The sequence below is a fragment of the Panulirus ornatus genome, chromosome 17 (assembly GCF_036320965.1).
Source record: "Panulirus ornatus isolate Po-2019 chromosome 17, ASM3632096v1, whole genome shotgun sequence".
NCBI classification, from domain to species: domain Eukaryota; kingdom Metazoa; phylum Arthropoda; class Malacostraca; order Decapoda; family Palinuridae; genus Panulirus; species Panulirus ornatus.
Window position 1 is genome coordinate 21,737,608 of NC_092240.1, and position 14,917 is coordinate 21,752,524.

General features: G+C 39.0%; 1 protein-coding gene across 5 annotated transcripts in view; it reads right to left on the reverse strand.

Annotated features, from left to right (window-relative positions):
- The window catches only part of LOC139754617 (WASH complex subunit 1-like), a 98,365-nt gene extending 91,154 nt beyond the window's left edge, over window positions 1-7,211 (reverse strand). The window contains exons 1-2 of one of the 5 annotated variants that reach the window (XM_071672073.1): window positions 7,130-7,211; window positions 996-1,160 (exon numbers count right to left, since the gene is read on the reverse strand). In XM_071672073.1, coding sequence (XP_071528174.1) covers window positions 996-1,137 — 142 coding nt within the window. In that variant the 5' untranslated portion in view covers window positions 1,138-1,160; window positions 7,130-7,211. Of the gene's footprint in view, window positions 1-995; window positions 1,161-6,982 lie in introns of all 5 variants that reach the window. The other 4 variants (XM_071672074.1, XM_071672075.1, XM_071672076.1 and 1 more) reach the window with 4 other exon arrangements.
- Window positions 7,212-14,917: the final 7,706 nt, after the last annotated feature.

Below are 14,917 nucleotides of genomic sequence, written 5' to 3' on the forward strand. Positions count from 1 at the left end.
ATGAAGATGAAATGTCAGGAGTCACACTGGGACATATACTAATGGAGACACTATAAAGGCAGCTTGAGTCTAGAGTCACATTGCCAAGACTTCAGCTACTAGAGCGGTACTCTTGTTGTCTAGTGGTGAGTCAACGACCTGACTGACTTGCTGCAGCAATATCTGGGTATTTCATGGGCAGTGAGGTCAGGTCTGTGAGGGGTAGCTATTCCCAAAGGGAATTAGGGATGATGAAGCCAAATGTCACAAGCTTCTGACCTTTCTTCATGCTGGTGGACTTGAGGTTAAGTCTGTAAGAGTGGTGCTTCTTATGGAAAGGGTCAGGTCATCCATAATTACAGCAGCAGCTATTGATCTGCCACAACCAACATCGAGCGTGGGTGTCAGGAATTGATATTTCAGGTGCAGATTTGTAGGATGGGCCACTAAACATTCTTCTGAGGATTATTAGGTTAGGTGAGGTCACTACAGATGATTTATCTACACTCGGACTTGCAGGCTGCTTCATATGTGATGGGTATAAAATGTTCCTTAAATACATGTAGGACAGCTGAACTGAACAGATGCAAATTATGGCAGAATGAAAACAACTGGCTTAGAAAATGCAAACAAAGCTGACAGCAGATATATTCATTGATTTTTTTCATCTTCTAAGTTTGATGGATTTTTGGTTATTAATGACCATTACATATACACTAAATGAGGTATCTCTGTAAACTACCATCATTTTCCTGTAATCATCAATGAAAATAAGTAGAAGGAAGAAAACTTCAAGAGCTAATTATCAAAATCCATAAGAAGTCCCTCAAATATGTTATTCTGCTATTTCTTGTTTTCTGGTTACCCATAATTCCTTTTTTGTGGCAATTCTAAAATTCATGATAATGGATGGTGAAATCTGTAAAAATCATACAACAACACTTCTGCTTTTTTCAAAAAGACAGATTAATCAAAGAATAATTTGTATGCAAATTTAAAAGTTTCTAACTCCTTGCCTTCTAAACGAGAAGTGATGGAACTGAAGACATCATCAACCACCTTGTCTAAGTGCAAGAGAACATCAACACAGTTGTTTACTGTTGATACTCTGCTCTGGTCTGCTGGTACCAAAGGGATCTCATGTTGATGAAGAACCATTTTGATAAGGAAAATGTAGATACCTGGGAAGAATCATTTTGAAATACCCTTAGTTTTTGGATAAATATTCAAACCTATTCATCCACATTCTAACATGACATATCCTTCTAAGATATAAATCTTTACAATGTTTCATCTTTTCATCAATGAAGTAAAGTTGAGTTAGCTAGATAAGTGACTGAAATAGACAACTAGGCATTTCCTTTAAATTGTTACAGAAAAAATCCATGACTGGTCAGTTTCATAAAAATTCATATATACAACACACATTGACTACTTGGTTACAGTTTCATGAATACAGTATGCCTTGCATGACTATCAAATTGGAAGCATTAATCAATGGCTACCTACAAGTAACTCTAAGTTGGGATATTGCTGTGGGGTACAGCTTACACGTAATGCTTACCTTGTATGCTACTTGTTTCACAAAACAGCATGGTAATTATGCTCTCTGCTATCTGTCTACAGACACAATAAACCTAGCATTATACAGAGCACCAAAAACGAAGTTAAATGACTAAAACTATTTCAACAGAAGTTGAAGAAATATAGAAGGGATCAAAGATGGTTTGGAGACTCAACTTCCATTAAGTTGTATGGCAGAAAAGAAGAGATTATACTTGTAGATGCGACTACAAAATAGATCAGCAGATGAAAGAGAACAGATACAAAGACTAATTAATCTATGTGAATCATTTAGTCTTATGCAAGTATACCACCGACAGAGAAAAAGGAAGAATATCATAGATCATAGTTCTACAAATAAGTAATTACACTTGTAACATCAATCCAGCCCTGCTAATGAAGCATTTCTGACCCATTCCAATGATATTCCTTCTCCTTAAAACACACAAACATACTTGTGAGACACTTCTAAGATAACCACAAACCAAACTCACCCTAACCAAGAAAGTCATAAAAAACTAACACAAAATCCTTCCATAAAGAACTGCCCATCTACCTTTCCTTTCACTGATACAAGCAGTGCAATCAGAATGACAGAACTTTCCTGTAACAGGCCCTGGCAACTTATCAAACTTTTACATAAGACATTTTGACCCTGTCACAATCCAAGCAATTACAGACATCATCAACCATTTCTAGCTACACAAAAAAAATCCCTTCCATCTGGAAACTTGCAAACATATACCAGTCTTAAAGCCCTCTAAACTACCCAACTTCTTATCCTCCTACCACCCTATATCATTTCTGTCTTCAATATCTAAACTCTTATGATACACTGATCCACAACAGAATCAAACAATATATCCCGCTGTCACCTGCACAACATGGCTTCAATACTCAATTATTCCATAACCACTCTACACACTGACCTTACACAACACATCCTATATGGTTTCAATAAATTACAACCCATGTCCCACACAATAATAGTGGCAACAGACATCAACAAAGCATTTGACAGCATCCCTTATCACTTCCTCACACAAAAGATACTCGACACCACCCTCTAAACAATTTCACAGCCAGCCACCATGCCAGAGTCACCCACTATGGCTTTACCTCTAAGTCATTTAAACTCTGCAGCGGACTTCCCCGAGTTATAGTTCTTTCTCCAACCCTCTTCGATCTCTTTCTAAATAACTTCTCATCATCTCTGGGAAACCAAGACACAAAAGTCTTTATACATGAGGATGACCTCACAAGCACATCACAACATCCTGACACCACTGTGGCAACAACAAACATACAGTGCAACATTACACAATTGGAACAATGGCTCAGCCAAAACAGAAGATCTACATCTCTGCAGATATTTCCAACGAGTCTTTTAATTTTAGACAAACACAAATCTAGCTCACACTCTCCAGTCACATTGGATGGCAAGAACTCCCAGTGATCAAAACACCAACCATTCCCGGCATCACATGTAACAGTCACTCCCCACATAGATAACAATACACAGTTATACTGAATGCCTTCAGAACACTAACTGACAACTCATTAGTTCCACTTTAAATTATGAATTACCAACCAGGTCCTTCATGCTCTTAAAATCAAATATAACATAGCTGCAAACCACAAAAATATGAGTGTTCACAATAATCAGTGGCAGCTTAGCAACCAAAACTAACTCTTACACATTCATTTTACCCCATCTCTTAACTTTGTTAATATGTACCATGTATGTGTGTGTTTCATACATTCATAGGAATCAATGACATAGTACATATATACAAGGTCAAGAGACAGCAACATAAGTGTAAAAGTCCCTTCCTGTAACACACAAATACTAATTACAAACACCTTTTCAACACATTCAAGGACCCTCTGTGTCCATGATGCAACAACCACAATACAGGCACCACAAATTTACTGCTCGATTGTCCCATACTCTCCCCATAGTAATATATACAAAACATCATAACACTTGATGACCTATGGCCTCCTGAGTGCTATAAAAATTTCATAATGACAGAAGAGACTTCCAGGCAGTGGGAACCTATTTCTGAATGAGTCCTATTTTCACCCAAGGATGCATTTTTCCAGGGGCTCCCACAGTTCCAAGGCTGTGCTAAACTCTGCTACCAGGAAAGGAAAGAGTCTTTAAAGTGAGAATTTCTGTGATAAGACTGCACCCTGTTTCTTCAAATAATCATAATATGACCCTCACCAAAAGTATTGTTTCATTTGCACTGTAACCTTAAGTAGGAAGAATATGCAAAAAAAGAAATTTGAGAGTGAATGTGAATAAGAGCAAAGTCATTAAGTTCAACATGGCTGAGGGAGAGGTTAGTTGGCACATTAGTTTAAATGGTGAAAAATTGATGGAAATGAAGTCTTTTAAATATCTGGGAGCAGACATGGCTGTGAATGGATCCATGGAAGCATAAAAGAGTCATAGGGTGGGGGAGAGTACTGGGAGTGCTGAAGAAATTTTTGGAAAAAGACATTATCTGGGAGGGCAAATATGGTATATTTGGAGGAATAGTAGTCCCAACAATATCATATGGATGTGAAGCATGGGCCATAGATAAGACTGTGCAGAAGTTAGACATGCTGGAAATGAATGCTTGAGAAAAAGATATAGTGTGAAGTGGTTTGATCAAGTAAGAAAGTAAGTCGGACCTTCCTCTTCTTTTATTCACAATACCAACATTCACAATCACTCTAGTAACCTATCCTCCATTGAACACCATCTGTTTAGTGCCTATCCTAACATCTTACTTGTCTCTGAGACACAGTTGTCTAATGATGTTCTTACTAATCCCTTCTTCATATTTAACTAAAATCCCCACTCATGATTCCAGTTCAAAGGTGGAGTTTCTGCTTATTCCAACATCAACACGTGTTGCATACTTCAAAGACCTTGAGTCCCCAAACTTTGATGTAAAGTGGCTCAACAACTGCCTCCCAACTACCACACTTTTCCTTGGTTTCACCTATTGCTCCCTAATTCTCCAAATCTCATATCTTTCTTCAACTATGTACACTCCTGCAAGAGACTAGGGCATCCTCTCACCTGCCAACTGAGATCCTCTACCTAGGGAATTTCAACGTTCACCATAGGGAATGCTTGAATTGCTCCCATGTTGATGGTGCAGGAATTGAAGCCCTAATGCTCTCTATTCTCAATGATTTAGAGCTAATTATCTCCTACTCTACCCATATCCCTGACCACCAGGACCACTCTCCTTATATTTCAGATCTATTGTTCACCTCTAGTCCATCCCACTGTAACTATACAACCTCATCCCTAATTGCTTCATCTGATCACACTCTCATTAATGTATCTATTTCAACAGTAACTCCCCCTCCAGCTGCCCCTTCTATGTGTAAATACCGGCACCTCAACAAAGTTGATAGGAATGATGTATATAATTTCTTTTCTGACTTCCCTTGGATAAATTTCTGTCACTTATGTGGTGATGCATGTCTCTGCCAAGCATATAGCAGAGGTTATTGTTCTGGGAAAGAAAGCATTTATCCCCTCTTTCTGCAAGACAACCTCTTTTTCCAATCCATTGTTCAAATGTTCCTGTTCTAAGGCCATTCAGGCAAAGGATTTCACATATTACACTTAGAAAAATTCTACTTCCTCTGACTCCCATTCAGCTTTTTTCACTGTCTGTAATGATTGCAAGCACATTATCCATCAGGCAAAGTGTTCCTTAATTCAAAGGAAGTGCGATAACCTCTCCTCATCATCTACTAATAGGTCTTTCTGGTCTTTAGCTAAGGTCATCTCAAACAATTTCTGTTGCTCTACCTTTCCTTCACTTTTCCATTCTGATGGTACTATAGCTGTATCTCCTGTAGACAAAGCAACTCTGGTTCCCATTTCTCCTCTAACTCCACTTTGGATGACTCTAACATTCCTTCATCCTCTGATCATCCTCTTATGAATTCTATAACCCTACCCATAATCTCTTTTTGGACAGTCTGAAAAGTGCTTCTCTCTCTTGACAAATGAAAGGCTTATGGTCCTGATGGCAACCATCTCTGTTCTGAAAGAGTGTGCCTCTGAGTTTGCATCTGCGCTTGCTCATCTGTTCTGTTTCTGTGGACTTTTGGCTGAGACTGGAGTCTTCAACATAAAAAAGAGAGATATGTGGTCATAAAACAAATGTGGTTGAGAGAGAAAAAGAGGGCATGCTGAAATGCTCTGGAAATATGCGGAGAATGAGTAATGATAGGTTGACTGAGAGAATATATATGTCAAGAGTAGAAGAGAGAACAAGGAGAATGGGGAGACCAAATTTGAGGTGGAAGGATGGAGTGATCAGGGCCTGAGCATACAGGAAGGTGAAAGGGGTGCACAGAATGGAGTGAATTGGAATGATGTGATATACTGAGGTCGATACACTGTCAATGTACTGAATCAGAGCATGTGAAGCATGAAAGTAAACCATGTTAAGTTTTTTGGGGCCTGTTTGTGGAGAGGGAACTATGGTTCTGGTGCATTACACCTGACAGCTAGAGAATGAACGTGGCTTATCTTCTCTTCATGGCACTACCAACGAGAATGCGACACCAGCGCTTGAAAAGATGTTTCAAAACCAGGCTGTTTTATCATTTTCTGCAACCTTACCACTATGCTAAAACAAAAGGTATTTGATTTCTTCTCAATCAAGTTTCCTTATCATTCACTTATGATTATCTTTCACTTCATTTGAAAAATAAATTTTAAGTTAAACATTTCAATACCTAAGATGTCTCACAATGTTCAGACCAATCTGAAGACAGCAATAAGACAAAATATTCATTTGATGATGACTAAAACCTTTTCCATTCTTGTAGCAGTGTTCTAGCTCATTTGCAAACGAATCTGGCAATTTGGATGGCATAAATTATGACATTCTGTAACATTTTGGTTAATTTTGGTCAAATTGGGCTGATTTCAGTACCTTTCAGAGTTCTGTCACACCCCTTATTAGGAAGTTAGGCAAGGTTGATTGGTTCGACTTCTACCCAAAAATTTCCCTAGTATTTCAAGAAGGCGATGGATAAAACCTTGATGACCCAGTTGAATTATCAAACTGAGACTGATCTTATCACTCATCAAAAATATTTGCTTAAATCACGAGGTACAAATTTTTTCTTCCATAAGTCTATTACTCCAGTTATGGAGTGGACATAAAGAAAAAATTTTTGTATAATACCATATGACCCAAAGATACCAAAATTGTCTGCAAGATAACCCATAATAAGATAAAAGGACAAGGACCCGAAATATTCACTGCACCCTAGAAGATAGTCGACACATTTAATGACTTCTATTCAATACATATACAAAGAGATCAATCCAAACCGATATTCAGCACCTAGTATAACCTAACTCAACCTAGCCTAAGGTTGAGGATGAGGGTAACAATTAGTTTACCATGAACGACGGTTCGGATCCCTCTCTTTACACGTTGTCCTATGAAATGACTGTCCTTTCAGGTGCTGATAATAAGTTTATACTTCTTTTTCTTCAAATCCTAAGACTGTGATCTTCATCCCACATCTATGAATACTAAACACGTACAATCTCACTCAAAATTCTTCCTAATGTCAGGTAAGCGTAGTCCTGTCAACTGTTGGTTGCCTCATCCGCCCACTTGCTACAGATGTTACCAACTATGATACATACGACTCCTAGCACACTGCTACATTGGGTTGGCTATAATTTCCCTTTCCCTAATTGATAACAATAACGAAAAGTAGTCATTTGCCATGAATATATTACATACTGTTCGGTTTTGTATCATTCCTTTTCATTTGTTCAAAAATTCATTAAGAATTATACTCAATTACTGATCCAATGGGTCTTTATCACAAACTTAAATTCATGTTCATATCGTTAAGATTAGATGATGGTTTTGATATTTTTCCCCCTTTTCATTTGGAAGTGATTATTTGTGTGTGATAATGAAAATATCAATGAATTTGGCGCAACCCTTTAAAGTTGTCTTGATATGGCACCAATGCAGAGGGCATAGGGATATACTATATAAATATTTACGTTGTATTCTAACTGTACATCAGAATTTGGATAATCATCAGATATGAAATATTTGTCTATTCCCATCTTTTTAGATATACATGAGTTCAATATGCGAAATTATCCTTCCAGTATATTTGTCTCATCTCATGCAATGTGTTACACATCAACCAACGATAATATTGGCTGTCCCCCTAAAAAAGGGAGAATCTTTCAAGAGTTTGAGTTTATTTGGCAAATAAAGCATATTTGTAAATATGATGCAACCATCAACAACATATCAAAAGATCCGAAATGTACCATGGGAAAAGACCCGACATAATTGAAAAATCAGATCTTTAAATTCGAGGAAATATTAGATCCTGTAATATACTTCGCTATTTTTTCGCATTTAGAGACGAACAGCAAGGTGCCTTACCGCTATTTTTTCCCATATGTGCAATAACTTCATTCTTTTGAAATGTACCAATCCACAAATTGACAACTAGGGTCAAAGATAAGCGAAACTAACTGACTCATACACTCATTAGTTGATTATCAAATTAAATTTTAAGCGGGAGTTTGGAGCTTGGACCCGGGTCATGCTTTCAGCGCGTATTCTGCTCGGGATATTAGAGTGGTTTAACTAAGAGAGGGGCACGGAAACACGTCAAGCAACAATAACAACAACAATGCTTTATTGATTAAGGTACGTAAGGTGACATAGCCTAGGGACAGTTGTGCTACTGAAGGTGCAGGATTATGATAAAGGTAGGTCGAGCAATACGAGACGGGCATGGCAGGGTTCCTGTGATACTGTTGGTGATGCCAGATGAAGTAGGGACATGTGGGAATCAAAGACTAGTCTTTGGTGAGAGAAGTGCTTTGCTGCTGAGTCGATGTGGATTTCCTGAAGGAGGCAGGTGTGGCACGTATCACAGCTTCTAGAGTATGTTTGGGTTTCAGGAAGCTCCCGGAGTGTGCAGCGGCTGCTGGTTTGTGTTTGAGTTGCAGGAGGTCCCTGGAGTTGTGCTAGGTGGGGGTCACCCGCTGTGACACTGCCACCAGTTAAGGGCGATCAAGTATTATATATATATATATATATATATATATATATATATATATATATATATATATATATATATTACATTTTTTTTTATTTTGCTTTGTCACTGTCTCCCGCGTTAGCGAGGTAGCGCAAGGAAACAGACGAAAGAATGGCCCAACCCACCCACATACACATGTATATACATACACGTTCACACACGCAAATATACATACCAATACATCTCAACTTATACATATACATACACACACAGGCACATACATATATACACAGGTACATAATTCATACTATCTGCCTTTATTCATTCCATCGCCACCCCGCCACACATAAAATAACAACCCCCTCCCCCCCATGTGCGCGAGGTAGCGCTAGGAAAAGACAACAAAGGCCACATTCGTTCACACTCAGTCTCTAGCTGTCATGTAATAATGCACCGAAACCACCGCTCCCTTTCCACATCCAGGCCCCATAGAACTTTCCATGGTTTACCCCAGACGCTTCACATGCCCTGGTTCAATCCATTGACAACACGTCGACCCCGGTATACCACATCGTTCCAATTCACTCTATTCCTAGCACGCCTTTCACCCTCCTGCATGTTCAGGCCCCGATCACTCAAAATCTTTTTCACTCCATCTTTCCACCTCCAATTTGGTCTCCCGCTTCTCCTCGTTCCCTCCACCTCTGACACACATATCCTCTTGGTCAATCTTTCCTCACTCATTCTCTCCATGTGACCAAACTATTTCAAAACACCCTCTTCTGCTCTCTCAACAGTACTCTTTTTATTACCACACATCTCTCTTACCCTATTATTACTTACTCGATCAAACCACCTCACACCACATATTGTCCTCAAACATCTCATTTCCAGCACAAGGAGACTTGTGTGAGGAAGTACCAGGAGAGAATGAATACAGAATGAAAAAAGTTGAGAACAAATGACATAAGGGGAGAGGGGGAGGAATGGGATGTATTTTGGGAAGCAGTGATGGCTTGCGCAAAAGATGCTTGTGGCATGAGAAGCGTGGGAAGTGGGCAGATTAGAAAGGGTAGTGCGTGGTGGGATGAAGAAGTAAGATTATTAGTGAAAGAGAAGAGAGAGGCATTTGGACGATTTTTGCAGGGAAATAATGCAAATGACTGGGAGATGTATAAAAGAAAGAGGCAGGAGGTCAAGAGAAAGGTGCAAGAGGTGAAAAAAGAGGGCATATGGGAGTTGGGGTGAGAGAGTATCATTAAATTTTAGGGAAAATAAAAAGATGTTTTGAAAGGAGGTAAATAAAGTGCGCAAGACAAGGGAACAAATGGGAACATCAGTGAAGGGGGCTAATGGGGAGGTGATAACAAGTAGTGGTGATGTGAAAAGGAGATGGAGTGAGTATTTTGAAGGCTTGTTGAATGTGTTTGATGATAGAGTGGTTTATATAGGGTGTTTTGGTCGAGGTGGTGTGCAAAGTGAGAGGGTTAGGGAGAATGATTTGGTAAACAGAGAGGAGGTAGTTTGCGAATGATGAAAGCCGGCAAGGCAGCGAGTTTGGATGGTATTGCAGTGGAATTTATCAAAAAAGGGAGTGACTGTGATGTTGACTGTTTGGTAAGGTTATTTAATGTATGTATGACTCATAGTGAGGTACCTGAGGATTGGCGGAATACTTGCACAGTGCCATTGTACAAAGGCAAAGGGGATAAAGGTGAGTACTCAAATTACAGAGGTATAAGTTTGTTGAGTATCCCTGGGAAATTATATGGGAGGGTATTGATTGAGAGGGTCAGTCATGTACAGAGCATCAGTTTGGGGAAGAGCAGTGTGGCTTCAGAAGTGGTATAGGATGTGTGGATCAGGTGTTTGCTTTGAAGAATGTATGTGAGAAATACTTAGAAAACCAAATTAATTTGTATGTAGCATTAATGGATCTGGAGAAGGCATATGATAAGAGTTGATAGAGATGCTCTGTGGAAAGTATTAAGAATACATGGTGTGGGAGGCAAGTTGTTAGAAGCATTGAAAAGTTTTTATCGGGGATGTAAGGCTTGTGTACAAGTAGGAAGAGAGGAAAGTGATTGGTTCTCAGTGAATGTCGGTTTGCAGATGGGGTTGTTAGGGAGATGAATGCTAGAGTTTTGGAAAGAGGGGCAAGTATGCAGTCTGTTGTGGATGAGAGAGCTTGGGAAGTGAGTCAGTTGTTCGCTGATGATACAGCGCTGGTGGCTGATTCGGGTAAGAGACTGCAAAAGTTGGTGACTGAGTTTGGTAGTGTGTGAAAGAAGAAAGCTGAGAGTAAAGGTGAATAAGAGCAAGGTTATTAGGTACAGTAGGGTTGAGGGACAAGTCAATTGGGAGGTAAGTTTGAATGGAGAAAAACTGGAGGAAGTAAAGTGTTTTAGATATCTGGGAGTGGATTTGGCAGCGGATGGAACCATGGAAGCGGAAGTGAGTCATAGGGTGGGGGAGGGGGCGAAAGTTCTGGGAGCGTTGAAGAGTGTGTGGAAGGCGAGAACATTATCTCGGAAACAAAAATGGGTATGTTTGCAGGAATAGTGGTTCCGACAATGTTATATGGTTGCGAGGCGTGGGCTATAGATAGAGTTGTGCGGAGGAGGGTGGATGTGCTGGAAATGAGATGTTTGAGGACAATATATATATATATATATATATATATATATATATATATATATATATATATATATATATATATATTTTTTTTTTTTTTTTTCTTTTTTTTTTTTCATACTATTCGCCATTTCCCGCGATAGCGAGGCAGCGTTAAGAACAGAGGACTGGGCCTTTGAGGGAATACCCTCACCTGGCCCCCTTCTCTGTTCCTTCTTTTGGTAAATTAAATTGCTACCTTGCTAACGCGGGAAATGGAGAATAGTATGAAAGAAAGATATATATATATATATATATATATATATATATATATATATATATATATATATATATATATATATATATATACGTTGAGATGTATAGGTGTGTATATGTGCGTGTGTGGACGTGTATGTATACATATGTGTATGTGGGTGGGTTGGACCATTCTTTCGTCTGGTTCCTTGTGCTACCTTGCTAACGCGGGAGACAGCGACAAAGTATAAAAAAGATATATATATATATATATATATATATATATATATTGTCTTCATTACACAAAGTACAACCATATCTTGGATACATGAGAGTAGGTAGTTGGTCATCCGCCATAATAAAGCCTTGACAGACCAAAAATTTATCTGGACCTCAACTTTTCCAGTACATTTCTGAAAACACCTTTTTGCTTTCCATATCTATCACTTTGAAAAAGTGATTACACTTCATTACACTATTGTGTAATGAAGACAATTGAGAAACATCATAAGCCAATATTCCTGTTTCATGATAAGAGAAGTGGACCAGGCAGTATGATACAGTGGTTAAATTGATGAAAACTACTATTGACGTTTGTGTAAATAAATTATACATTTCCCATTTCCATAGCCAGAGGTTGAACCATTATGTGACATTCATTTTTCATTTCATTTCAAGCTAGAAGTTTCAGTTTTCTAAATTATTTCTTACATTTTTCATATGTATATATATATATGTGTATGTGTGTATGTGTGTATATGTGCGTATGTATGTGTGTATATATATGTATATATATATATGTATATGTATATATATTATATGTATATATATATATATATATATATATATATATATATCTTTTCTTTCTTTCAAACTGTTCGCCATTTCCCGCATTAGCGAGGTAGCGTTAAGAACAGAGGACTGGGCCTTTGAGGGAATACCCTCACCTGGCCCAATTCTCTGTTCCTTCTTTTGGAAAAAAAAACGAGAGGGGAGGATTTCCAGCCCCCCGCTCCCTCCCCTTTTAGTCGCCTTTTACAACACGCAGGGAATACGTGGGAAGTATTCTTTGTCCCCTATCCCCAGGGAAAATATATATATATATATATATATATATATATATATATATATATATATATATATATATATATATATATATATATATATATATATATTTTTATTTTTTTTTTTTTTTTGCCGCTGTCTCCCGCGTTTGCGAGGTAGCGCAAGGAAACAGACGAAAGAAATGGCCCAACCCACCCCCATACACGTGTATATACATACGTCCACAACCGCAAATATACATACCTACACAGCTTTCCATGGTTTACCCCAGACTCTTTACATGCCCTGATTCAATCCACTGACAGCACGTCAACCCCGGTATACCACATCGATCCAATTCACTCTATTCCTTGCCCTCCTTTCACCCTCCTGCATGTTCAGGCCCCGATCACACAAAATCTTTTTCACTCCATCTTTCCACCTCCAATTTGGTCTCCCACTTCTCCTCGTTCCCTCCACCTCCGACACATATATCCTCTTGGTCAAACTTTCCTCACTCATTCTCTCCATGTGCCCAAACCATTTCAAAACACCCTCTTCTGCTCTCTCAACCACGCTCTTTTTATTTCCACACATCTCTCTTACCCTTACGTTACTTACTCGATCAAACCACCTCACACCACACATTGTCCTCAAACATCTCATTTCCAGCACATCCATCCTCCTGCGCACAACTCTATCCATAGCCCACGCCTCGCAACCATACAACATTGTTGGAACCACTATTCCTTCAAACATACCCATTTTTGCTTTCCGAGATAATGTTCTCGACTTCCACACATTCTTCAAGGCTCCCAGGATTTTCGCCCCCTCCCCCACCCTATGATCCACTTCCGCTTTCATGGTTCCATCCGCTGCCAGATCCACTCCCAGATATCTAAAACACTTTACTTCCTCCAGTTTTTCTCCATTCAAACTTACCTCCCAAATGACTTGACCCTCAACCCTACTGTACCTAATAACCTTGCTCTTATTCACATTTACTCTTAACTTTCTTCTTTCACACACTTCACCAAACTCCGTCACCAGCTTCTGCAGTTTCTCACATGAATCAGCCACCATCGCTGTATCATCAGCGAACAACAACTGACTCACTTCCCAAGCTCTCTTATCCCTAACAGACTTCATACTTGCCCCTCTTTCCAAAACTCTTGCATTTACCTCCCTAACAACCCCATCCATAAACAAATCAAACAACCATGGAGACATCACACACCCCTGCCGCAAACCTACATTCACTGAGAACCAATCACTTTCCTCTCTTCCTACACGTACACATGCCTTACATCCTCGATAAAAACTTTTCACTGCTTTTAACAACTTGCCTCCCACACCATATATTCTTAATACCTTCCACAGAGCATCTCTATCAACTATATATATATATATATATATATATATATATATATATATATATATATATATATATATATATATATATTCTTTCTTTCTTTTAAACTATTTGCCATTTCCCGCGTTAGCGAGGTAGCGTTAAGAACAGAGGACTGGGCCTTTTTTGGAATATCCTCACCTGGCCCCCTCTGTTCCTTCTTTTGGAAAAAAAAAACGAGAGGGGAGGATTTCCAGCCCCCCGCTCCCTCCCCTTTTAGTCGCCTTTTACGACTCGCAGGGAATACGTGGGAAGTATTCTTAATCCCCTATCCCCAGGGATATATATATATATATATATATATATATATATATATATATATATATATATATATATATATATATATATATTTATATATAACATACAAAGCTCCATCAGCCAGAATCGAACCTGGGATCCCTTGTGCAAGAGGCAGGCATGCTAACCGCAAGGTTAAGGGACTGTATAATAGAAAACAACTATTCGAAATACTAATTATCGAATACCCTTCGTCTCACTATGGTGAGCAACGGGGTCTATCGGTTGTTTCCGAACAGAACACATAGCCAGCTGATAGCGTTTTACCGAACCTGACTGTACAACGCGGAGTTACATGAATACGAATAAAGTGTATATGAGCGCGCACCTTCATAGAACATACAAAGCTCCATCAGCCAGGGTCGAACCTGGGACCCCTTGTGCAAGAGGCAGGCATGCTAACCGCTAGGCTAAGGGACTGTATTGTAGGTAACAACTATTCGAAATACTAAGTACTCGAATACCCTTCGTCTCACTATGGTGAGCAACGGGGTCTATCGGTTGTTTCCGAACAGAACACAGAACTTAGTATTTCGAATAGTTGTTCCCTATTATACAGTCCCTTAGCCTAGCGGTTAGCATGCCTGCCTCTTGCACGAGGGGTCCCAGGTTCGATCCTGGCTGATGGAGCTTTGTATGTTCTATGAAGGTGCGCGTTCATATACACTTTATTCATATATATATATA